The 26,791-nt window shown below is 46.7% G+C and overlaps 1 protein-coding gene across 1 annotated transcript; it reads right to left on the bottom strand.

The window, feature by feature from the left end:
* Positions 1–12,631: 12,631 nt before the first annotated feature.
* On the bottom strand, positions 12,632–20,890 carry LOC102907987 (tubulin alpha-3 chain). The gene is made up of 5 exons (XM_006992098.4): positions 20,751–20,890; positions 17,032–17,254; positions 16,640–16,788; positions 15,282–15,962; positions 12,632–13,022 (listed from the first exon to the last, which is right to left on the bottom strand). The coding sequence occupies exons 1-5, from the start codon at positions 20,751–20,753 to the stop codon at positions 12,726–12,728; spliced, it is 1,353 nt and encodes a 450-aa protein (XP_006992160.1). The 5' UTR covers positions 20,754–20,890; the 3' UTR covers positions 12,632–12,725.
* Between the last annotated feature and the right edge of the window lie 5,901 nt (positions 20,891–26,791).

Below are 26,791 nucleotides of genomic sequence, written 5' to 3' on the forward strand. Positions count from 1 at the left end.
TGGAGCCTTCAGTGGGAGCACCTTTTCTACTGTGCTCCTTGGTACAAGGGTTCTCGCCCCCCCCTCCCCCACACTGGATAAGGGCCGTAAGCAGTAACCCTGACACAGTCTGAATGTTACCTTGCTTGGAAATCTCCTCTGTCAAACAGATTAGTCCATTACTTTTGATTCAGCCTCACTCACATTCTCAAATCATGGGTAGATTACAGCCAGAATCTTTGCCACAATACAACATAAATAGACTCCAGCCAGTTTCTGATAAAGTCCATGTTCATCTCTGAAACCTCACCAGGGGGACCTCCATTGTCTGGATTTCTTTTGGCATTCTGGTCTTCTAAACTCCCTCCAGGATGGCACATTAAAGTCTGTTTCCAATATTCTCGAGTTTTTCTAGTTTAAAGTTTCAAATGCTTCCAGGTTCTAATGGCAAACTTGGTTCAAAGGCTAAGAACCACCAGGCGGTCAGGTTTATCACAGCGGTGATCCACTGCCCCTGCCCCCACCAGACAGGGTTTCTCTGTGTAACAGCCCTAGCTGTCCTGGAACTTGTTTTGTAGACCACAGAGATCTGCCTGCCTCTGCCTGCTGAGTGCTGGGATTAAAGGCGTGCGCCACCATGCCCCCCCCCTTTTTTTTAAGTTGTATTTTTTTATTTTGTTTTTCTTGGTGTGGCCCATTTCTTGATATGAATGTTCTCATTGCTTTGATCAAATACTTTTCAAAATTAGCTTAAGGAAGGGACAGTTTCTTTTGGCTCGTCCGAGACGGGTGCAGTCCATCCTGGAGGGGAGGATGGGAGAGCTGAATGCTGTTGCTCCACTTGCTTTTACCTTTTTATCCCAGTACCCGAGACCACCGGCATGATGTCACCCACGGTTAGCGCTCGCCTTCCTACCTCAGGTAACCCCACCTAGAGGCCCACTCAGGAGCATACTTAAAGGTTTGTTTCATGGGTGATTTCACATCCTGTCAAGCTGACGTTATTAAATACCACAAATACAAACAAGTAGGCACACACTGGTACACATAAATAAAAATAAATTTTAAAGCCAGGTGGTGGTGGCGCATGCCTGTAATCCCAGTACTTGGGAGGCAGAGGCAGGTAGATCTCTCTGAGTTTGAGGCCAGCCTGGTCTACAGAGTGAGTTCCAGAACAGCCAGGGCTACACAGAGAAACCCTGTCTTGGAGAAAAAAAAAAGTTAAAAATGCAAAAGTTGTTCTCTGACCTTCACATGCATGTTACGTTGTGTAAGTGCCCACCATATGCACCCCAACACCTCCCCCACACTAATAATAATGACATGGCTCAATGGTTAAGAACACTGGCTGCTCTTCCAGAGGACCCAGGTTCAATTCCCAGCACTCACATGGCAGCTCACAACTGCCTGTAACTCCAGTTCCAGGGGACCCAATACCCTCACACAGACATACATGCAGGCAAAACACAAATTCATGCTAAATAAAAACAAACAAATCATTAAAAAAAAATCCCAAATTAGTATTTTCTATCATTCAGTTCTCTGTTCCCTTCCCGTCCTCTTTCCTGTTTTTTATTTTTGTTTTTTTGAGACATGGTTTCTCTGTGTAGTTTTGGTGCCTGTCCTGGATTTCTCTCTGTAGACCAGGCTAGCCTCGAACTCACAGAGATCCTGGATCTCCCTCCCGAGTGCTGGGATTAAAGGCGTACGCCACAACCCAGCTGGTTACTGTAATTTTATAGTAAATTTTGACATCATGAAGTAGAAGCTGGGGGTGGTAGTGCGTGCCTATATAATCTCAGCATTTAGGAGGCTAAGGCAGGAGGATTACTGTAAGATAAAGTTTGGCCTGGGCTATAGCAAGATCTTTCTCAAAAGAAAAAAGAAACTAGAAAGTATGAGTCATCTGCTTTTGTTCTTTCCTGAAATAATATTTTTGACATTGATTTATTGATTCATTTTGTGTGTGGGTGTGAGTGGGTGTGTTAGTGCATCATGGCACAGGTGTGGAAGTCAGAGGACAGCTTGCAGAAGTTGATAATCTCCTTCCACCACTGTGGGTCCCAGGGGTCAAACTCAGGTTGTCAGGCTTGGTGGCAAATGTCTTTATCTGCTGAGTCACCTTTTTGGCCTCCCCAAAATAATTTTGGCTGTTCTGTGCCTATTGAATTGCCATATGAATTTTAGGATCAGTTTAATTTCTGTAAAAAGGGGCAAATGTAATTTTCATAGGCATTGTCTTGGATACACTGGTGGAACCTGGTGGTATTACCATCATGACATTACCAGGTCTTTCGATCCATGGACACCAAAGTCTTCTGATTTATTTAGTTCTTATTAATGCTTTTAAATGTTTTGTGACTTTCATTGATTAAGTCTTACAATTTATTTGCTAAGTTTCTCGGTAAGGTTTTAATCTTTCCAATGCTATTTTGTTTGTTTATTTATTTTTTATTTTCCCAATGCTATTGTTACTGGAATTTTCTCCCTAGTTTTATTTCAGTTTGATTTTTTGAGATAGGGTTTCTCTGTATAACAGAACCCTGGCTGTCCTTTGTAGACCTGGCTGGCATTGAGCTCACAGACATCCCCCCTGCCTCTGCCTCCTGAGGGCTAGGATTAAAGTTGTGTACCACCGTGCCAGGCTCCCTGGTTTTATTTCATTCATTCATTCATTCATCATTCATTCATTCATTCATTCATTTTAAAGACAATGTCTCGTGTAGTCCAGGATGGCTTCAGATTGATTTTGTAGCTAAGAACGACCTTGAACACCTGATTCTCCTGTCTTTATGTCCTGAGCAATAAGACTATAGATGTGACAGTACATCCAGCTAATTTTATTTTCAAGTTATCCATTGCTTATGTTGCTTATTTATTTATTTAGAGGGGGTCTCCTGCAGTTTCAGCTAGCCTCGATCTGACTGCGTAGTGGAAGGCAACCTTGGATTCCGTGCCTCTCCCTCCCAAGTGGTGACGTGACAGGTGAGTGCCGGGCTGCATGCTGCCTTTTGAAGAAGGCAGATGTTTCCTCTACAGCGTGGATTGATAACGAGGGGTGTAGGTGTGTTGCCATGACAGCCCGTGTGCTGTTGCTGGGGTTGGTCCTGCCATGTAACTTATCTGAAGTCACAGATGGAGAGTTAGATTCTGTGGCACCCAGGGGAACGTCGCTGACTAATTGTTCCCACACTACCATCACGTCTGCTGGCTCCCTGGCCTGGGAAAGTTTGAGCAGAAATGTGAGTTTGTGTCTAGAGAGTCCTCATTTCCTCTAGATGTCTCCCTTGACCCTTCATTCCTGTGGGATACTGGTTAGCACCTTCTGAAGGGACAGGTAATCCCAGAGAGGGCAAGGGTTGTGGTTTTTCTTTCCTTTCTGATGTTTTTGTTTTGTTTTGTTTTGTTTTTGCCTTTTTTTGGGGGGGGGGGATAGGGCCTTATGTAGCCTAGGCTGACCTCAAACTCAGTATGTAGAGCTGTGGATGGCCCAAGTGCTGACATTCAGGTCTGTGCCACCATACGTGACTACTGTCATATTTTGTGCTTAGCAGCCTTTTGTATGCATTGTCTTGAGGTATGTTTATTCATGTACTTTGCTCATGTCAAAACTGACACCTAACTCTTTTACGTAAAAGTTAGGCTGGAATTGGCATTTTCGTGAACATATTGCCTAGAGAGAAATGTTGAGAATGATAGACAGGCACGGCGAGGCCTGAAGAGGGAGTCCCAGGGGAGGCCCAAGGATCGGTGAGATGGCAGAGATCTGAAGGAGTACTGGATCCTTTGAGGTAAACGTGTTTGCCCTTACCTGAGACCATCCCACGCCTCTATCACTTGTTAGTGGGGCTTGTTGCTCAAGGTCTGTGGATGAGTCTTCTCCGCTGTGGCAGGGAGGGCGTAGGTTGGGGAGGATGAGTGGATGGGTGAATGGGTGGATGGGTGCTGATGCTCACCTCACAGGGAGAATGTGAGCAAGTGTCAGATGATGAGCTGTACAGGGTCAGTGCTGAGAAATGTGTAAATGTGCACTGGAGCAGTCAGTCACGAGCTCCTGCCTTCTCTGCCAGGGCTGAGAGCTGAGAGAACTCAGGGTTCCCGAGGAAGAGCAGGGCTCAGAATGGAAAGGAAATAGTAACGAACCCCAGGAGAACAAGGTAGAGAGTAGGCAGATGGGACACAAATATCACCTTTCCTAGAGTTCGGAGTAGTAAAGTAGAAACTTCAGCATCAGCAGTGTGAAGGCCCCAGGATCAGCAGTGTGGAGAACCCAGGATCAGCAGTGTGGAGAACCCAGGATCAGCAGTGTGGAGATCCCAGGACCAGCAGTGTGGAGACCCCAGGACCAGCAGTGTGGAGACCCCAGGACCAGCAGTGTGGAGACCCCAGAATCAGCAGTGTGGAGACCCCAGGACCAGCAGTGTGGAGACCCCAGAATCAGCAGTGTGGAGACCCCAGAATCAGCAGTGTGGAGACCCCAGAATCAGCAGTGTGGAGACCCCAGAACAGCAGTGTGGAGACCCCAGGATCAGCAGTGTGGATCAGCAGTGTGGATCAGCAGTGTGGATCAGCAGTGTGGAGAGCCCAGGATCAGCAGTGTTGATCGGCAGTATGGAGACCCCAGAATCAGCAGTGTGGATCAGCAGTGTGGAGATCTCAGGATCAGCAGTGTGGATCGGCAGTGTGGAGACCCCAGGAGACCTCAGAATAGGCAGTTTAGAGACTACCGGGACCGAGAAGTCACTAGCACATATTCGTGCTAAAGACTGCCAGACTGGCAAGGGGCTAGAAAAAGAGGTAAGATGGTGTGAGTGTGTTGATTTCTTTTTCTTTTTTTAAAAATTATTTTATTTTATTTTTCGAGACAGGGTTTCTCTGTGTAGCTTTGCACCTTTCCTGGATCTCACTCTGTAGACCAGGCTGGCCTCAAACTCACAGAGATCCACCTGCCTCTGCCTCCCAAGTGCTGGGATTAAAGGCGTGCACCACCGCCCGGTGATTTCTTTTTTTAATATATATAATTTATTTCATTTTATTTTTTTGCATATTTTTTTGGTGTGAGGATGTCAGATCACTGATAACTGGAGTTACACACTCTTGTGAACTGCATGTGGGTGCTGGGAATTGAACCCAGGTCCTCTGAAAGAGCAACTAAGTGCTCTGAACTGCTGAGCCATCTCTCCAGCTCCTGATTATTTTATTTTATTTTTATTTTTATTTTTTTGAGACAGGGTTTCTCTGTGTAGCTTTGAAGCTTATCCTGGAACTTGCTCTGTAGACCAGGCTGACCTTGAACTCACAGAGATCTGCCCGTCTCTGCCTCCCAAGTGCTGGCATTAAAGGCGTTTGCCACCGCTGCCCAGCCCATTTATCCTTTTTAAAATTAAGATTTTATTAACTCAACTTGAACAGTCTAACTCCATTGTAAATATAGTTTTGTACCCACAGTCCCCCAAAGACCTCCAAGAGACCAAATCCAATGCAAAAGCAGAGTCTTTTTACTACAAGTTAACTCGGGCCTCTCCATCCATCTGACGCAGCAGAGCAGGAGAGACCCTGAGTAGCAATGGGGCAGGGTTTTTAAAGCAAGGGGGGCTTGGGGTCTACAAACTACAGAGGAACAGACAGGGTTGGTTTATGCGAGCGGCAATCATGTTAGGAATTTTTATTTTTTATTTATTTTTTGTTTGTTTGTTTTGGTTTTTTGATACAGGGTTTCTCTGTGTAGCTTTGCACCTGTCCTGGCTGGAACTCACTTGGTAGCCCAGGCTGGCCTCGAACTCACAGAGATTCACCTGCCTCTGCCTCCCAAGTGCTGGGATTAAAGGAGTGCGCCAACCACTGCCCAGCTCATGTTAGTAATTTTTAATTGTCTAGGGTTAGTTGGGGTTACAGTTACCATTTTGAGGCAGGCCTGGACAAGTCCCAGGATTTGTCCTTGAGCTGCCATGGAGGCTGGCTGGCCACACATGTTCACATTGACCCATGTACATAGCTCTAAGTTGGTGAGGGGTCCCAGACAACAAACAATTGACTGAACCTTGAGCGGTCAGATTATAGGTGGAAAGGGAGCTACTGCCAGGACTATGTCTTTTGTTCATGGCCCTCCTAGAAACTGCTTGCTTAAGTCTCAGGAAACGGAAATTGAGGCCTGATCTCTGAGAGAAGACTGAGTAGCCCGTTATGGCATCTGCTTGGTCCTTGCAATAGTCCATTGGATTCTCTTAAATATTTTAAATTGTTTATCTAAATTTAACATCAAATATATTTGATTGTCTTTTTAAGCATTTAGATACATGACAGAGCAGATATCTTTTTAGACAGGTTAGCCTCAATTTACTGTGTAGCCTAGGATATCCTTGAACTCTTGATCTTCCTGTCTCAGCCTCCTCAATGCTGGGATTATAAGTGTGTATTACCGCTAGTCCAGACATTTAACTCTAAAGAGAAAAAACTCCCTACCTACTCAAATGCTTCTTGTGAGTTGAAAAATGTCTACATTTAGCAATCATAATTCCTTGAAATATTATATTTACAGTCAGCATGTAAACATATTCGACCAACTTAGAATCACAGTCCTAGTTAGGGTTTCTATTGCTGCGATGAAACACAATGACCCAAAGTTAGTTGGGGAGGAGAGGGCTTATTTGGCTTTCACTTCCACATTGTAGTCCATCACTTGAAGGAAGCCAGAGCAGGATCTCAAACAGGGCAGGGACCAAGAGGCAGGAACTGATGCAGAGGCCATGGAGGGGAGCTGCTTACTGGCTTGCTCAGCATGGCTTGCTCAGCCTGCTTTTTTATAGAACCCAGGTCACCAGGCCAGCAGGGATGGTACCACCCACAAGGGGCTGGGCTCTCCTCCATCAATCACTAATTAGGAAATACAGATGGATCTTTTGGAGGCAGTTTCTCAATTGAGGGTCCTTCTTTTCAGATGACTCTAGTTTGTGTCAAGGTGACATAAAATTAGACAGCAAATCACTAATATTGAAATGATTACATCTTTAAAATTATACATTTTTTAAGCACAATGAGGTAAATGTATAGCTCTCCAGGTCGAATCCTTTATAAAACCTTCGCAGAAACTTTAACAAACGTACTGGTCATCTCTGTGAGTGATAGTTGGTGTCTAGCATGAGTTTCATTTGTCTCACTTCTGACTCACTTTAGTGCTTAGATCTTAGGGAATCGTGAGAGGGGCCAAGGAAGGCTGGCACCTCTGCCTGCGTTGTGTGGTGAGCCTGAAGACCACTGTAGGTCGGGGAGGAGAGACACTGAGTGTGAAGTGGAGAAAATCAAGAAGCAGCGGTGACCTGTGCCTCCCCACCTCCAACTCTGGTAAGGCGAATTGTCTATGGAAGGATCCAGCCCCCTCTGCCGGGGAACTGAGCCCACAGGTGGTCCAGGAGCTAGAGGGGGACGGAGATCCGACTGAGCCGGGGAGAGATGCAAGTCTGGCTGCTGCCTGCGCTTCACGCAGCCAAGGTCAGCCAGTCATCAGTGACAATGTGAGCACAGCAACGCCTGTACCACTGACTCACCGAGCACTCTGGTCGCCAATTCCATCCCGCATCCCACTTCACATTTCTCTTGTGGCCAGCCAGAGCCAGAACCGTAAGAGGAGGAATCTCCAGAAAATACGGTCTTATCTTCACTGGGACAGTACGGAGCTAACAGGCGGGCTCCAAATGTTCCCAATGTTAAAGGACCCGTGCACATTAGGAGAGCTCTTTCTGGACGACTATAATCTGTGGTTCCCACCTCAGGAAGCCTGAGCACTCTCCTTGTCAGAGAGGCCAGGCCTACTCCATCCCAGACTTGGGCCCATCTACATCTATGTGAGCATCTTAGTTAGCGTTTCTGTTGCTGTGATAAAACACCACAGCCAAAATCATCCCTTGTGGAGGGATGGGTTTATCATCGAGGGAAGTCAAGGCAGGCACTCAAAGCAGGAACCTGGAGGCAGGACCTGAAGCAGAGACCGTGCTTACTGACCAGCTCTTCATGGCGTCCTCATCTTGATTTCTTGTACAATCTAGGACCATGCGCCCTGGGATGGCATGGCCCTACAGGCCAGTCTTATGGAGGCAGTTTTTCCCCCCAAATAAGATTCCCTCTCCGCAAATATGCCTGGGCTTGTATCAATGTAACAAAAAACCAACCAACCAGTAAGTCTTACAGATTTAGTACCCAGAATCCCTTAAGGCTTTAACTGCACTCAGCATTGGACAGTTCTGATACTAAGTCCACACTCTGGATGAGCTTAGATCTGCTGATGCCTCCTGGGTACTTGCAAAGCTCTGAAAGACCATTCTCAATGCTGAGATTATACTAATGACTCCAAGCACTGGATAGAACCTGCAGGGTTTCCAGAACATTCCAGAGTACGGAGACCAAATAAGCTGCATTCACCCAGGGTCAGGAGCTTCCACACGGAGGTTGAGATGCTCCTATGAAGCAGGAAGGTCTGTGGTGACAAATTCTGTTCAAGAGGAGCAGGTGAGCTGAGGCCTTAAAGAAATGGTCACAGGGGCCTTGAGGGCCAGTTGCATAACCTGTTCTGCCTGGCCCTCTGAGGAGCCTTGGTTTACCCATCACTTCACTTCCACAGTTTGAATGGAAGCAGGAAGGACCATGTCCCTATTGTCTGGGCTTTGGGTGCCCTCTTGTGGCGCAATATTGATTTTGGGTTTCTGCAGCATCTCGTGCCCTCTCAAGTGCCTTCAAGGTCACTGCTATTAAAACAAAAGGGCAGGGGACGAGGGCATAACTCAATGGGAGAGAGTGTTTAGCCTGAGTGCACTGGCAGTCAGGAAAAATCTCTCCCACTAGCATCCCCCAAGTAAACACACAGAGACTTATATTACTTATAAACTGTATGGCCATGGCAGGCTTCTTGCTGCTGTGGGATGTTCTGTATGTCCTGTGGGAGCCCTTCTTGGGTTCTTTGTGGCGTTACCCAGCAGGTCCGCATAGAGGATGATTAGGACCATGGGCCTGAGTGCAGGTGTCTGAGATGGTCTGCACTTGGCTGTGCTGGGGCATGGTCTGTATGTCAAATTGTTCTGATTGATCAATAAATAAAACCTGATCGGCTGTGGCTAGGCAGGAAGGATAGGCGGGACTAACAGAGAGGAGAAATAAAAGGACAGGAAGGCAGGGAGACATGCTGCAGCCGCCGCCATGACCAGCAGCATGTGAAGACGCCAGTAAGCCACCAGCCATGTGGCAAGGTATAAATTTATGGAAATGGTTAATTTAAGATAAAAGAACAGTTAGCAAGAAGCCTGCCACGGCCATACAGTTCGTAAGCAATATAAGTCTCTGTGTTTACTTTATGGGTCTGAGCGGCTGTGGGACTGGCGGGTGACAAAGATTTGTCCTGACTGTGGGCAAGGCGGAAAACTCTAGCTACATCTTGCTATCTGTTTTTATATCTTAAATTAACCCATTTCTATAAATCTATACCTTGCCACGTGGCTCACCAGTATCTTACATCATGCTTCTCCTCGTGGCGGTTGGCGGCGTCTCCCTCTGCCTCAGCCTTCCACCTCCCCGAATTCTCCTCTCTCCTATCCTGCCTACGCTACTGGCCAATCAGCGTTTTATTTATCAATCAATCAAAGCAACACATTCACAGCCTCCCCAGCACAGCTTAAGACAGGTGTTGGGGTTTTTATTTAGGAAATGACATATGGACTACTGCAAGCAGGATTTGGGGGAGCTAGTGGTCTTTGGGGGACTAGAACCCATACAGTTTTACATCTCCCTGTTCTAGGCCTCTGCTCCTATCAGTTTCTCAGGGTCTGATGCCCTCAGATAGAATGCTGCCCTCTGAGGAGGTGGTCAAGACATGTTTCAGTTCCCTAGAGAGGGAGGAAGGACACAGGGTGAATTTCATCTCATGAGATAAGTGGCATTAACCACAGAGATGTGCAAAGAGGACCCGTATTAGGAAAGAGATGTACCTTTTATGAAAATGCCAGAGAAAAACAGAGGCAGGTGCTATGTAATATTAAGCCAGAGACTGCCTCATGTTGCTGGTTTGTTGACTGAGATAAAGGCAGGCCACTCTGAAAGGACCTCCCAAAGCAATGCCTCTTAAACTCCATTTTGGCTAGATCTCAGGTGGTTTGAAATGTCTTGAGTTTAAAGAGGCAAAGTGAAGTATCTAATACTCTCTCATTTGCCAGGCTGACTTATGTCTATTGGACAATAAGGCACAGTTGATCTGTGTCCCTTCAACACACTTTTAAGGGGAATTCCTTTTGGTCAGGTACTATTCAAGAACTCAACAAATGCTCACTTAGTAAATGTTGGAATAGAGATTGTTAGAGTTGGAAGCCCTTACTGTTTCCCCTATTTTCAGGAAAGCAATGAGAGGACCAGAGAGCTAAACTGCATTCATTCATTCATTCATTCATTCATTCATTCATTCATTCATTCATTCATCTATTCAAGTTTAGTCACTACTTTCTGTGTGTAATTGGGCTTTATATGTAAAATCAGAGGAGAAAGAGGAGAACCATTGTGAATAAGGTAGAGAAAAAAAATAACCAGAATGCAGTTTGAACACAGGCTCTTCAGAAAGCAGAGGTAGGTTAGCAGGAAACAAAAGAACCCCCTCCCCCCCCAAAAAAAAAACAGAAAACAAAACACACACACACACACACACACACACACACACACACACACACACACACACACACGGTCTCTATGTAGTTCAGGCTGGCCTCAAACTTAGATTATCTAACTCAAACTTAGTTTTAAAAAATAAAAACCTCATAATTTTCATTATATAAGGCAAAAAAGAAATGGAGGAGAGGAAAAGGGTGGGGCACACAACCTGGGGGTCAGGGGATTCCTCATTTTGGGGGACAAGGCTTGGGGAGCCCCATTGTCTCAGCTCCACAGGCATGGCTCCATGGAGCAAAGTGGTGCTATGGGCTAGGGAGAGGAAAGGAATGGACAGAATGGGTGCCACTCAGCACACCTGGCCCTCCAGGAGCGCCCCTGCTGAGTGGGGAGAGGGGATGTTCATGCATCCTGGGTAATACACTCAGTGAGAAGGTGCATCTGTTTGCCCTGAAGGTAGAATATGAGCAGAGAGGGACGCAGAGCTGGGCCTTCACTGAGAGCTGCAAAACCAGAGGTGGAAAAGAGCATTGTGTGTGGTGTGTACACACATGCAATTCTGAGCAGCCTGGAGTGAGGACTGGGGACTAGATTTTGCACGATGTGAGGAAGGATGAAGCACAAAGCTGTGACTATTAGAAGTGCCAGGTTTAGAATGGGCAGGGCGCTTCACACCTGTAATCCCAGCACGTGGAAGAAGCAGAACCTAGTTTAAGGCCAGGCTCGGCGGATCACCCAGCTCCCGCCATACTGTCTTTTCTCTTCCTGGACCCAAACTCCAACTTTCAGATCTGGGCTATTTTGTGCCTGAAGCCAGTCTTACATAGGTCTGGCTTGGCGAACTAGGTGCTGAATACCCTGTCTGCCCCTCACTAAAAGGTCTTCTCTCATGACACAGGCAGTGAGCTTTTTACCATTACAACTAGGAAGGATAATCAGTACCCTTGGCTCTTATGGCAGCCTGTGCTCACACCGGGTGTTTGATGACTTCCTCATGAGGCATAGTGCTGCCATCCTGTTTGGGTGCTCCCCTATTTAAAGCAATTCTCAAAGTACTGAGTAGTAGAGGTTCTTAGAAGCCAGGCCCCACAAGCCCTGGCCTCTGACAGCTGGGCAGCCAAAAGCACCCCTTGACTTGTCTTTCTTGGGAAGTCTGCAGAGGCACAAACCTGTGCTGCTAAAGAGGGAAGGCAGATTTCCTACAGTCCTTTCAAATAGGCACCACCTGCTTGAGAAAAGGGAAACTGAGGCCTGGAGAAGGAAAAGCAGTTTGTTCGGCATCATCAGGAAAATGTAAAAGAACAGCCAGACCTGGAGACATTGGGTCTTTTGCTGGACTCAAGATACCTGGACCCTCTCACAGAAGTTTCATTTTGACCCAAAGAAGGCACCAGTCATTCTGGAAGATTCACGCCATCATATACGTGGCTCATTTGTGCATCTAAGCATGCCTACTGGTTGAGTAGGATGGAGCAACTGCATGTGGGTCTATGCGGTGTGGTACCAGAATCTTCTACACTGAGATATGGTCCTGGGCAGCCCCTGACTGATAAAGGGCCACCACCAAGAAAACTCATGGTTCTCGAATGAAAGAACCTACCAAGACCAGTGCTCAACACTTAATTCCATCCACACCAGGAACAAGGGCTTGATAGAGGGTGATCTGAGTACAATGTGGGCCATGTGAGGGTAAGTCAACAGCAATTTGACACCAGGGGAGGAAAGCTGATGATTCAGTGGGAATGAAGCGTCAGACACTGAGCTCCCACAGCCCCGGGACACACACCTGAGGCCCAGGGGACCCCCTCCTAAGAAGCACCCAAGACACGGTCCATTTCTGTGCCACTCAAGCAGCACTTTAAAATACCTTATCCTGTTGTCCTCAGTTAGAACTTAAGACTGAACAGACAGACCTGTTTATCATTGTGTGTGTTTTCCCCAGAGAATTTTACTTGGGAAAGGCAGGTATCTAGAAAGGAATTTTGATAGGAAATATAGCACACAGGGAAGGAAATGTCTCAATATAGAAATTTTAATAAGTAAATATATTCTTTAGTTTCAATGGTGGGGAAGATGTACATGGATGGCTGCCAGCCAGACCCACACACTCAGTATTCCTCCCCTTCTTCTGCCTCTGCTTCCACGGAATCGACGCCCACCTCTTCATAATCCTTCTCCAGCGCTGCCAGGTCCTCCCGGGCCTCTGAGAACTCCCCTTCCTCCATGCCTTCTCCCACGTACCAGTGCACAAAGGCCCGCTTGGCATACATGAGGTCAAACTTGTGGTCCAGGCGGGCCCAAGCCTCTGCGATGGCAGTGGTGTTGCTCAGCATGCACACGGCCCTCTGCACCTTGGCCAGGTCTCCCCCAGGGACCACGGTGGGGGGCTGGTAGTTAATACCCACCTGCCAGAGGAGGAGAAAATACAGTGAAGTTTATAATAACCTCGGAAATACGAGAGTTCACTAGAAATCGGGAACTGTGGACCTAGCTTAAACTACAAATACTCATACTATACTTTGGGGAATGAATAATCACCTTCACAGAGCAACACGTATACAGATTTTAAAGTACTTACTTGAATCACTAATGGCCAAACTGCAAACAACACATGATACAACAAAGAATGAGAACCCTACCCAAGGTATAGTATGCTTAGTTAAAAGGAAACCAACTGAAATATTTGTATTTGTGTATACAAAACCCCTATGTAGCAGTGAACTCTAGCAAGGAGAACTCTTTGGAACTGAAGGATGATAACCTTAGGAATGTGCAGGGGTGGTAACCTTCTTACACCCTGATGAACAGATGGCTGTTAGCAGCAGCTAGGAACACAGTCAGACTGGAGGACGGAGGCACATGGGTCCTTCTCTGATCAAGAAGTACACTCCCAGTTTAAAAGGGATATCCTTTGCTCCTCAGCTGGCCTGTCAACCAACAACACTCATAAGAGGCATAATATGGGGCTGGAAGGGTGTCTCAGTGGTTAAGTGCACTGGCTGTTCTTCCACAGGTCCTGAGTTCAATTCCCAGCAACCACAGGGTGGCTCACAACCATCTGTAATGAGATCTGGCGCCCTCTTCTAACCAGCAGGGGTACATGCAGACAGGACACTGTACATAATAAATCTTTAAAAAAAAAAAAAGGTAAAAACCATAATATATCTTGAACATGCCTCCTGTTTTATAGGGACAAAAAGCCTTGGGGCAGATAATTCAGCTTTCAGCCTTCCAGTTAACATTTTAGTATTACTTAAATATTAATATTATTATTAAATATTATTAAAAATGTAAGTTAATATTTCAGCCTTCCTTTTAAATATTTTGTTATGTTTTTTATAATTTAAAGGCTCTAAAAATTATTTGAAAATCCCAAGCTGGCTGCAGACTATGTGGCCAAGGATGATCTTGAACTCACTCTAACGCTGGGATTAGAGGCATGTGCCAACCATGAATGTCCAGCTAAAACTCTATTTTTAAACATGGAAACTAGTGTAGACCAGCAATGGTTGTAGAAGACTGTGTGATAAGCCACACTGATGCTGACAAAGGGGCGAAGGGACTAAGAGGGGGCATGTGGTGTGGCAGACTTTCTGTAGGGACAGCCAACTCCTAACTTACACTTCCCCACAGGCAGCTCTTCACTATGGTGGTATTCTAATTGTACTGAAATGTGATTTTCATTGTATGTTAATAAAGTTGCCCCGGGGGTCAGAGCTATTAGAGCCACAGCAAGAGCGTGGTGGTGGTGGCGGCGGCGGCGGCGGCGGCGGCACACGCCTTTAATCTCAGCACTTGGTAGAAGAGCTAGGTAGATCTCTGTGTGTTCAGGGATACAGCCAGCATTGGAGACATACGCCTTTAAGACCTGGAGGGCGGTACTTACAGGCAGTGACGAGGCAGTCATGTGTTTGGGTTTACAACCAATGAGAAGGCAGAACAGAAAGACTATTTAAAGACAGACACACAGGAAGTAGCTCTCTTTCGGGAAGCTAGGAGCACTGCAGGAGGTAAGATTTTAGCTCTGAGCTCTGAGCTCTGGGCTTTCTCTTTTACATTGGTTCTGTGTTTTTTATTTTAATAAGATGGTTGGTTACATCTACACTTCACTGCAGAAGCACAGGGTCAGCTGGGAGGAGCCTGGGCAAGGCACAGCATTCCGAGCACCTGTCAACAGACACTCCCTCCCTTGATGTCTTTGTCTTCTTAGTGTCTCACTGATAGAGAAAAATTCATCTGCTTAGGGTTTGGTAATTGATGGTTTAAGAAACAAGGATTGGGGCCAGGTGGTGGTACAAGCCTTTAATCCCAGCACTTGAGAAGCAGAGGCAGGTGGATCTCTGAGTTCGAGGCCAGCCTGGTCCACAGAGTGAGTTCTAGGATAGCCACGGTTACACAGAGAACCCTGTTTCAGAAAACCAACCAACCAACTCAAACCAAAAACAAACACAAACAAACAAGAATTAAGATTTGGTAATTGGTGGTTGTAAGAAAGAGTTCCCAGTATCACTTGGAAAGGTATTAAGTCCCTTAGCAACTTTACTTACTATACACGCTTTCTTTGGAGCCTGACAGGGAAAGGGGAATTCTTGCCCAAAGCTATGGCCCTGAGGCAGGAGCTGTTGCTTGCCGGCAGATATAACTATCACAGCCCCCAATCCTACCTTAAATCCAGTTGGGCACCAATCCACAAATTGGATAGTGCGCTTTGTCTTGATGGTAGCAATAGCCGCATTGACATCTTTTGGGACCACATCCCCCCTGTACAACATGCAGCAGGCCATGTATTTGCCATGGCGAGGGTCACACTTGACCATCTGATTGGCTGGCTCGAAGCAAGCATTGGTGATCTCTGCCACTGACAGCTGCTCATGGTATGCCTTCTCAGCTGAGATGACTGGGGCATAGGTTGCCAGTGGGAAGTGGATGCGAGGGTATGGCACCAGGTTGGTCTGGAATTCTGTTAAGTCCACATTCAGGGCCCCATCAAACCTCAGGGAGGCTGTGATGGATGACACGATCTGCCCAATCAGTCGATTGAGGTTGGTATATGTGGGACGTTCAATATCCAGGTTGCGTCGACAGATGTCATAGATGGCTTCATTATCCACCATGAAAGCACAATCCGAGTGTTCCAGCGTTGTGTGTGTGGTCAAGATGGAGTTGTAGGGCTCCACAACGGCTGTGGAAACCTGGGGGGCTGGGTAAATGGCAAATTCCAGCTTGGACTTTTTGCCATAGTCCACTGAAAGCCGTTCCATAAGTAGAGATGCAAACCCAGACCCTGTGCCGCCTCCAAAGCTGTGGAAGATGAGGAAGCCCTGCAGTCCTGTGCACAGATCTGCCTGTTGAAAAATCAGAGGATGTAAGCCGATGCCTACAAAGCCACGCCCCCAACCTCCAAGCCCCACATTCAAGACTTCCATTTCTGTAAACTGATGCCAATTCAGACTGTCTACAACATGCACACTGCACTTTGACATAATGGCCTATGAATGCATCTCAGCCAAGGCTGTTTAGTAAGGTATTTTGTTAAACTCCTGATAGATTCCTCATTCTAACAGATTTGTCAAAAATGACTGGGTTTGATAGTTTTATGTCAATTTGACATGAGATAAAGTCGTCTGAGAGCAGGGAGCCTCAATTAAGAAAATACCTTCATAAGATAAGGCTACAGGCAAGTCTTTAGGACATTTTCTTACTGACTGGGGAGGGTCCACACCATTGTGGGTGGTGCTATCCCTGGGCTGGTAGGTCTGGGGTTTATAAGAAAGCAGGCTGAGCAAGCCAGTAAGCAGCACCCTCCATGGCCCTCTGATTAGCGCCTACCTCCAGGTTCCTGTTCCTGCCCTCACTTCCTTTGATGAACAGCAATGTGGAAGTGTAAGCCAAATAAACCCTTTCTTCCCCCAGATGCACCGGTCATGGTGTTTTATCACAGGAAGACAATGACACCCCCACCACCTATGCCGACTCTCTGGACCAAGACAACCACATGAAGCCTCCTCTGCAATCCTCTTACTAGTTTTCGGATACGGTCCAGAACCAGGTCGACAATCTCCTTGCCAATGGTGTAATGACCTCTGGCATAATTATTGGCCGCATCCTCCTTCCCAGTAATCAGCTGCTCTGGGTGGAAAAGTTGCCTGTAGGTTCCGGTACGAACTTCATCTAGAGAGACCATATATCCTGTGAGTCTTTTAGGCAAAGGACATTCAATTCCACTGTACACGTGTGTCAACAGCGTCTCCTCGTTTTTGGTTATAGATAAACTACATACAACCCTTTCAGTTTCTCACCCGACAGTCACAAGCACATGCTTGTATAGCTTGTCTACTCTGCAGAGATTTCAGTGGCTTTTCCTGACACTCCCACTCTCCCAGGAGAGCCTCCACCCAGAGCCCAGGCACCTACCGACCACAGTGGGCTCCAGGTCCACAAACACTGCTCTGGGCACGTGCTTGCCAGCTCCGGTTTCACTGAAGAATGTGTTGAATGAATCGTCCCCGCCACCAATGGTTTTGTCGCTTGGCATCTGCCCGTCAGGCTGAATACCATGTTCAAGGCAGTACAGTTCCCAGCAGGCATTGCCAATCTGGACACCTGCCTGCCCCACGTGGATAGAGATACACTCTCGCTGGAATCCAGAACAGACATGACATTCATTCAACGGAAATGGACATACCAGCATAATTTTATGTAGTGCCACAGTGTCTATTTCCAAACTTTATTCACAATGAAGCTCAGGCACTCCTTTTATCGCTATTAAAACTGACTGATGGGGCTGGAGAAATGGCTCAGTGGTTAAGAGCACTGTGGATCGCTCTTCCAGAGGACTGGGGTTCAATTCCCAGCACCTACATGGCAGCTCACAACTATCTATAACTCTAAGATCTGACACCCTCACATGTAGGCACAACACCAATGCAAATAAGATAAATAAAAATAAATGCATCACAAAACTAAACAAAACACACACACACATGCTGTGGGACGGTCTGTATGTCAAATTGCTCTGATTGGTCAATAAATAAAACACTGATTGGCCAGTGGCCAGGCAGGAAGTAGGTGGGAGAAGGATAGAGGAGAATTGTGGGAAGCAGAAGGCTGAGGCAGAGAGACACTGCAGCCGCCGCCATGACCAGCAGCATGTGAAGACGCCAGCAAGCCACCAGCCACGTGGCAAGGTATAGATTTATGGAAATGGATTAATTTAAGCTATAAGAAGAGTTAGCAAGAAGCCTGCCACGGCCATACAGTTTGTAAGCAATATAAGTCTCTGTGTTTACTTGGTTGGGTCTGAGCGGCTGTGGGACTGGCGGGTGACAAAGATTTGTCCTGACTGTGGGCAAGGCAGGAAAACTCTAGCTACACACACACACACACACAAAACCAAACAAATCTGAGAAAACTGAGCACCACCAGGTATGCTTGCATAGGCCCATAATCCCACTACCCAGAAGGAAAGATTAAGTAGAGTTCAAGTCCAACCCTATCCCAAGACAAACACACATACACTTACACACAGATCAAACAGTGTGGTCTGCTCTAAACTTGTCCTATTTTGATATGTAGTTTCATTTTCATTGACCCTGGCTGGCCTCAAACTAGTGGCAATCCTCTTGCCTCAGCCTCTCAAGTGCTAGGCTAACAGATGAAAACAATCACACCAGGCTAACCATACTATTAAGTAGCAGTTAGCCCCAGGGCATAAATGTTTCTCACTCTTTAAAAACATGCTCAAGACTTGGAAAACCATGCAATGTCAACAATTAGCTCATTAGGGAGAGTCACAGTAACTCCCTAAAAATCTATCAGGTTTTAACTGTGACCCAACTAAAGGATAAGATATAGTCCAGTAAGGAAAAACAACGGGTCCCAGATCACCCAGCCTGGGCAGGCACTGTCTTCTATCTGCCCATCTAGATCAACCCTTTTTAATCACTCTTCATCCCATTCCGAGTACCAGGAAGTTGACTCATGTTCACAACATCTGAGCATTGCCATCCCTATGGCTTCATAACTCCTTTGTTAATATTCTTCATAGAGATACCATCCTTAGAGCAATCACTCTTCCTTTCAGGTCTAGGAACATAACACTTCCAGACATTGTTAAGTATTGAGATACTGCACTATCCTGTAGTTGTTAGTTTTTATCCTCTTTTAAAAGTCTTTGCTCTTTTGGGAGGCCACACCTAGCTCCCAAATAGACCACAGAGGCTAATTCTTAATTATAAATGCCCAGCCTTTAGCTTGGCTGGTTTCTTGCCAGCTTCTCTTAATTTATCCCGCCTACCTTTTGCCTCTGGGCTTTTTCCTTTTCTTACTTCTGTAAATCTTACTTTCACTTACTCTGTGGCTGCCTGGCCCCTAGCCTTCCTTCCTTCCTCTTTCCTGCTTTTCCTTCTAGATTTCTCCTTACATTTAGCCTCTCTGCCTGCCTAGCTATTGGTCTAGTAAAGAGCTGAATGGCCATCAGGTGTTTTAGACAGGCACAGTAACACAGCTTCACAGAGTTAAAACAAATGCAATATAAAAGAATGCAGCACATCTTTGCATTATTAAATGTTCCATAGCATAAACAAATGTAACACATCCTAAGTTCTCTACAACACCATCTGATTTTTTCCCCTTTATTTAAAAATTTTAAGGCCAGAACTGGCTATATAGCCCAGGCTGGCCTGGGAACTGAAATCTTTCTGCCTCAGCATACAGATACTAGGATTATAAGTATGTGCCACCATCATCTAACTTACAGATTTCTTTAGTTCCTCATTTATAAATTGTATGTTTGATTCTACCCAACTAACAGTTATAAATGGAATACCATTTATAACTACAGGACCTAACTTCACTTAACAACTACTTGTTCAGTTTTAAACAAGTTATCCCCACAAATATCTAGAGATCAAATGAAATTTGCAAGATGTCACATGGCATACTCTACATCAGGAGCATCCTACCTGTGGCCCATGGCCAAACGTGAACCAGGATAGCTATAAATGTGGATATAAACTTATTGAGAAAATAGTTTTTTGTAAATCATGGGTTATGGAGCATAATTTCACTGATAACACAGGACCTTGTGCTTGCTAAATCCCCAACCCCCAGAGGGCACTCCCCTTGAAGAGGACCAGTGTTTGGTTCCCAGGCCCACAACTGCCTGTGACTCCAGCTCCGGGGTCTTCAATGCCCTCTTCTGGCCTCTCTGGGAGACTGCACTCACGAACACATACCTCTCACAGGCATACACGCACAATTTCAATCAAAGAAAAAAAATGCTTAGTTCTTAGTTTTATTTATTTTTTTCATTAGTTCTTGTAGCCGGCCTCAAATCTGCTCAGGCTAGTCTTGAAATCTAATCTTCCTGCCTCAGCCCACCTCGCACTTGAGATTAGGCATGCCACAGCACACACCTCAGATTTACTTTCTAATGTGAACAAACTATCCTACGGAACCACAGAACATAAAAAAACAGCCGTCGCCACAAACCAAGAAGTTCTTTGGGAAGCTGGGTGAAGCTGGTGGCAAACTCTTGCGACCCCACACGGGGGAGGCAGAGGGCGGGCCTACCAGGTCAAGGGCATCTCCCGAGAGACAACAGCTCAAGACCACCACAACACGGGCTAGGAGACTGTCTTAAAATTCCAAACAACGGCTCTTTGGGCTCAGTAACTTTCACTTTCCTATGGCGAACATTAGGCCAGAAAGCTTGGTAGCTTCTAGAATATTCCGGAACGAATGCCGCAGTTGTCCTCTCAGTCAAGGGCACTGGTACCAGAAACCAAAACAAAATCCCTCTCCCCAAACCAATCTGCTACCCTCTTTGGTTGTATTTTTTTGAGACAGAAGTCCTAGGAGCCTGGGACTCCAGACGGGAACTTCATCCCACCGTCCTGGATCTTCACAGCGAGCTGGGGCGCGGCGCATCTGGCTCGCACTGGCTCGCACTCGCGTTGTGAGGAGCCAGGAGGAGCCTGCGGCCTCCGGGGCTGCTATGCTATGCCTTCGCTCGCCCTTGCAGGAGCCTGGGCTGTGAGGAAGCCCCAGACTCCGAGGGGCCGGCGGTCTCCGTGCCGTGGGGCCGGCCCACCCTCAGAGGCCCCGCCGCCCCGGCCCGGGCCCCCTCTCACCATCCTGAACTCCGCAGACCAGCTCAGCCGCCGGCTCAGCCGTTCCTCAGCACCGGTCCTCAACCGCCTCTCGCCAGCCTCTTGTCTGCGCGCTCAACGGTCCAGGCCGGATGCGGATGCGGGTGCGTGGGGGCTCATTGGCCCAGCGCGCCGCAGGGGGCGGGACTAGGCCCCACGTCCCACCTATGATTGGATGCGGGCTCGATTTGCAGGGCTAGCACTCTCTGATTGGACGGGGCTTTGGCGGGAAGGCTCTGGAGTGGCTGGAGGGGCACGAGCGAGCGTCTGGAGATCGGGGCCGTCTGCGGACATGTCGGGTGGAGCCGTGCACGCTCGGCGTCCCTCGGTCCTGCCCTGCCTCCGCTCACCTCTCCTCACCGCCTTCCCTCACCCGGAGCAGAAGAGCTCCTGAGCGGCGCCAGGCAGGCCGCCAGGTCGCGCTTCTTCAGGGAGACGTGAGTTTCTGGCACCTGTCGAGTCCTGCGTCAGGACCCAGCGCCCTCCTGGAAGTCTGTGCCAACAGTCACCTATTCCGACATTATTTTCTGAGGGAGAGGGTGTTGAAAGCCTTTGGCTATGCAGCGCGGGGGGCCTCGGAGTCTTTGTAGCCCAGGCTGGCACAAATTGAAGCGCCTCAGAGCTGGCTGTAGATAGGCACAGTGCGCCGCGGGGATCAGACCTCCCTTCAATCTGCAATTTTGGGGAAACACAATTTAGTCACCTTTATTTCCTCAGGATATCTAACTGCATGTAACTGAATTGTAGGTTGTGTCATGCTGTGCCTTTTTTTTTTTTTTTTTTTTTTTAAATTTGGCATGGTCTTATGTATCCCACCTTGGTCTTGACTGTCCCTGTAACCAAGAATGGATTTGAACTTCTGATCCTCTGATCTCTACCCTCTGAGTGCCGGGATTGCAGGCATGCATTTCAAACCCAGCATTAGAGTGACAAGGGGTAGTGTGTGTGTGTGTATGTGTGTGTGTGTGTGTATGTGTGTGTGTGTGTGTGTGTGTGTGTGTGTGTGTGTGTGTGTGTGTCGGGGGTGGGGGAGTTGGGGGGTTGGGGTGGTGGTGAGGGACGACAAACCCACAGCTTTGGGGATGCTTGGCAAGAACTCTACCAGATCCAGCTACAACCCTAGCCCCCAATGTTGTGTTTTTTGTTTTGTTTTGTTTTTTCCTGAGACAGGGTTTCTCTGTGTAGCTTTGTGCCTTTCCTGGAACTCACTCTGTAGACCAGGCTGGCTTTGAACTCACAGAGATCCGCCTGGCTCTGCCTCCCAAGTGCTGGGACTAAAGTCATGCGCCACCGCCGCCCGGCCCAATGCTGTGTTTTTAAGAAACATTGGTTTTTCTGATTATAAAATTAACACATTTGGAGTAGAAAGTGTGGAAAAGGCAGAAATAAAATGGAAAATCAACAACTTTTAAAGCCAGAGTGTCATTTCAGCTGTTTGTCTTTCATCCCTGTGTGCATACATTTGTTACTTTTTTAAAATTTGGTTTTCCAAGACAGGGTTGCTCTGTGTAGCCCTGGCTGTCCTGGAATTTGATCTGTAGAGCAGGCTGGCCCTGAACTCACAGAGATCTGCCTGTCTCTGCCTCCTGAGTGCTGGAATTAAATGCTGGAATTAAAGGTGTGCACTACCACTGCCCAGCTACATTTATGATTTTTTTTGTAACTAGGATCAAACAATAAACTTTTTTTAACAGTATCTTTTGCTGCAATTTAAATTTTTATTTTTTATGTATATTGGTGTTTTGCCTGCATGTATGTCTCTGTTAGGATGTCAGGTCCCCTAGAACTGAAGTTATAGACAGTTGTAAGCTGCCATGTGGGTGCTGGAAATTGAATCTGGGTCCTCTGGAAGAGCAGTCAGTGTTCTTCACCACCGAGCCATCTCTCCGGCCCTCTTGCTGCAATTTTATTGTTGGGTATCTGATTTGGTCTCTGTGCATTTGAAAACTGGTTGATTTATCTCCACATCACAATGAATAAATATATCCCTTCATGTATGCCAGTTTCAGCATACAGGATGCAGCCCCAGCTACCAATTACAGCTGCAAATGAGCAGTAGTGTGGAATGAGAGACAGCCTGCTGGCTCTGTCAGAATTCTGTCTCCGGGGTCGGGGGTGGGATGGGGTGGGGGGCTTTGTTGAAGAGAAGCCCTTGGCTCATGGTTATTGTGCTTGCCACCGGCTTCAGACTTCCCCTCTCATTAGTTCCTTTAGAGTACCTGGGTGAAGACAGCTGCAGTCTGCTTGGGTCTTCCTTTCCTGGTGTCCTGAAGGCTGAGTCTACTGTGCACTTCCTGTAATCTGCTGGCTCAGTGTGACTTTGGTCTACGGTGTCTATGTGGGCAATTTCAGCAATTTTCCATGTTTCAAACATAATTTTAAAACAACTTTCTTGAGATTGGATGATCTTAGTCTATAATTTACTCTCTTAGTGTGTGTGATTCCATTGACTCAGGAACTTCCGGGCTCAGTCTGTGCTCCCCTTCTGGTCTCCTGAGTAACTGGGACTACAGGTGTGCCACCATGCCACACTTGTTATTTATTTAGTTTGGGTGTATGTCTGTCATGATGAGGAAGCTATGGCTTCAGGATTTATTTATTTATTTATTTATTACATTTTGTGAGTCAGGGGCCCATGCATCCAGGCTGGCCTTGAACTTGTTTACAGCCCGGGGTAGCCTAAAACTTTCGATTCTCTTGCATCAACCTCCCAGTTACTAATAATAGAAAGCTGTGTAACTAGGCTCAGTTTCTGTGGTGCTGGGGATCCAATCCAGTCTGTTCTGCATGGCAGGCAAGCATTCTCCCATCTGACCTATGTTCTGGGTCAGTAGGCACTCATTTTTCCATGTGTCCTAGCTAGCTTTACTGTCGTCACCTTAACACAGCCTGGAGTTACCTGAGAAGAGAATCTCAATTTAGGGATTGCCCAGATCAGATGGGTGGGGGATTATCTTGATGGGTGACTGATGTAGAGGGGCCCCACCCTGTAGCACAAATCCTAATCAGTCTTAATAATAAAAACCCAGAGCCAGATATGGGGGTAAATGCTGAAAGATCAGTAAAGCAGAGCAACCAGCCTCTGGAGAGACTTCTTAACTCTTCCGAATCCTCAGCCTGAAAGGGCCGAGCTCCTATCTCCACCTGCCTTATCACTTCCTCTCTCTGCCCAGCCATATTTTCTTCTCCCAAGTGCTGGGATGAAAGGTGTGTGCCACCACTGCCTGGCCTCTAGTGGCCAGCCCCGCACTCTGATCTCCAGGCAAGCTTTATTTGTGAGAGCACAAACATTGCCCACTGTGGGCAGCACTGTTTCCTGGACAGGTGGTCCTGGACTGTGTAAGGAAATCTAGCTGAGCAAAGTGTGAGCAAGTCTAGTGAGGAGCTTTCTTTCCTTCCAGTCTCTGCTTCAAGTTCTTGCCCGACTTCCCTCAGCAATGGCCTGTGACCCAGAAGTATAAGCCAGATAAATCATTTCCTCCTATTGTTTTTGGTCATGCTGTTTGTCGCAGTAGTAGAGTGAACATGTGCGTCTCTAGTTAATTCTGTAGCAGATGAGTCAATCTACTGGACCAAAGTATATGGGCAGGTTTCTGACTAGTGAAAAATGAGAAGTTACCTTCCAAAAATGATGTTACATTTTGCCTTTTGAAAGAAGATTCTGGAGATTGCCAGATGCAAGTGTTAGTTGTTATTATGCAGTGGCACTGTGTTATTCATTAAGCGGCGTGTTTACCATGCAAGAAAAGCCATGAGGCACAACAAAATCCACTATAAGAGTTTATTAAGAGAAGGAACAGAGGGGAATGTGCTTAGGCCTATGAAGATAGTCATGCAAGGAGAGAGAGGGAGAAAGGGGGGGAGGAGTCTGTGACCCACTTTTTATGGATTCCCCTGCACATGTGCATATGGGCTTAGGTAGCTACACCAGGCATGTGCATAGATTATGTGACCACGCAGGGCATGGATCACGTAGGGTATAAGGGATAACTAAATCTCTTGTTTGGCTCCTGGACAACGCATGTGCGGTCATGTAGCTGGGGGAGTGGCCAGGAATTCCAACAACAAGTCAATTTGTGTTTTGTCTACCAAGGTCAGAACCTTGAATGTCCCTGCCAAGGACCCCTCTAGAGCTTCTGCAAGCCAGTTGCTGCTGGCTCCAGAAAAGCCTGGTGTTCGAATCTCCAAATCAGAAGGATCCTGGTTCTGCAAGGCTTTGTGTTGTTGTAACATTTGTGGAGATCCTTGCAAATGTCATGGCTGACAGTGAAATGATCTGCAGAGAGGCAGGAATGAAACGCCTTTCAGCACCACTTTAGTTAGCCAGGCTGGTTCAAACTTCTCGAGTCTGACTCCGAGTGATTTATTTTTTACATATTTAAACACAGTAAAACTCGTGACAATTATCACAACAAATCTTTTTTGTTTGTTTTTGAAGGCAGGGTTTCTCTGTGTAGTTTTGGAGCCTGTCCTGGAACTCACTTGGTAGCCCAGGCTGGCCTCAAACTCACAGAGATCCACCTGCCTCTGCCTCCCGAGTGCTGGGATTAAAGACGTATGCCACCACTGCCGGCTTATCACAACAAATCTTAAAGAATCTGATTACACTGAAACTCTCTTGCAAAGTACATGTCTTTTGCTAAGCACCTGTGACCTCTTCCATGAGAATGGGTTCCATTGACTAAAAAACAAAACTCAGGGTAAGAGCTTAGGGAGAAAGAGTTTGTGTTAAAGATTTATTTATTTTATATGAGTGTTCTATCTGCATGTACTACTTTATGTCCTAAGAGGGCATCAGATCCTGTTATAGATGGTTGTGAGCCACCATGTGGTTGCTGGGAATTTAACCCTGGACCTCTGGAAAGGCAGCCAGTGCTCTTAACCACTGAGCCATCTCTCCAATGGGAGAAGGGTTTGTATTAAGCATAAGGATGGTTATGTTGACTGAGAAACAATTCTCAGAAGTCTGGGGGGTTTGGACGAAGCCTGGCTTTACAGCATAGCCAAAGATCACCAGTTAGTAAATAGCATCCACTCCAGGCTTCCAGGAGAACTAGGCATCAGTTTCGTCTGCTGAAGAATAAAGCCTGTGTGTTTTAACAATTCTGCTTTCTCTAGTGCTTACCTGTGAGCATGTGGACCTCGTGCCTCCTACAACTTCGTTCTTTTTCTTATTTGATTCCACAGCAGTGGGCATTTCTGTGTAGTGGTATTTGCTCCACCCATGACCGTGGGCTATTCGCCCCAAGGAGGCGGTGCTTCCTGCCCTTGTACATGACATCTTATTTCTGTGTTGCTTTCGTACCCAGTTTCCTTCAGGACTGTTCTCTGCACTGGTCCTTTCTTGTTTTCTTCTCCCCCATCTACCATCTTCTCCACTCAATATGGGCATACTCACTTCACCACATTCCAGAAACATAAATCAGCCACTAGCACACTCTCAGTTCTGGCTCTCCTTATGATCACCCCATTTTTGTTCTGATTACTTTCAACCTCTCATGCTTTCTAAGACAGTGGCTGCCTATTATGTTACTTTCGCCAGGTATCTTTATTGTAGTAACAAGTAAATAACTCACATGGAAAATTGGTACCAAGAAGTGGGGTCACTGTTGTAATAAACCTGACCTGGAAACATTTGGAACTGGCCTGCAAGGAGAATGTGGAAGAGTTTGAAACTTTAAAAAGCCCTAGAATGCAGTAAGCAGAGGTTAAGGGGCCATTCTGGCGGGAGTTTGGAAGGCCAGAATGTGGACACAAAGGTAGACAGCAGAGGTCCAGCTCCTGAGATTTCTGAGGAGAACCAAGATTCTGATCTAAAGTGCACTAATGGCTGTGCATGTGACGTTCTGCCAGAGAATCTGGCTCCATTATGCCTGGGCCTGGAGACCTGAGTGAGGCTGAATGCAGACAATTAACTGGATCATTTGTTTGGAAGAGGAACTTTCAAGACAGGATAGTATTTGAGGGCTGGGACATGGCTTTTGCTTACTATTCTTATGCAGGTCTCTAGTGAGGGAGAGAGA

The sequence above is a fragment of the Peromyscus maniculatus genome, chromosome 3, assembly GCF_049852395.1.
Source record: "Peromyscus maniculatus bairdii isolate BWxNUB_F1_BW_parent chromosome 3, HU_Pman_BW_mat_3.1, whole genome shotgun sequence".
NCBI classification, from domain to species: Eukaryota; Metazoa; Chordata; class Mammalia; order Rodentia; family Cricetidae; genus Peromyscus; species Peromyscus maniculatus.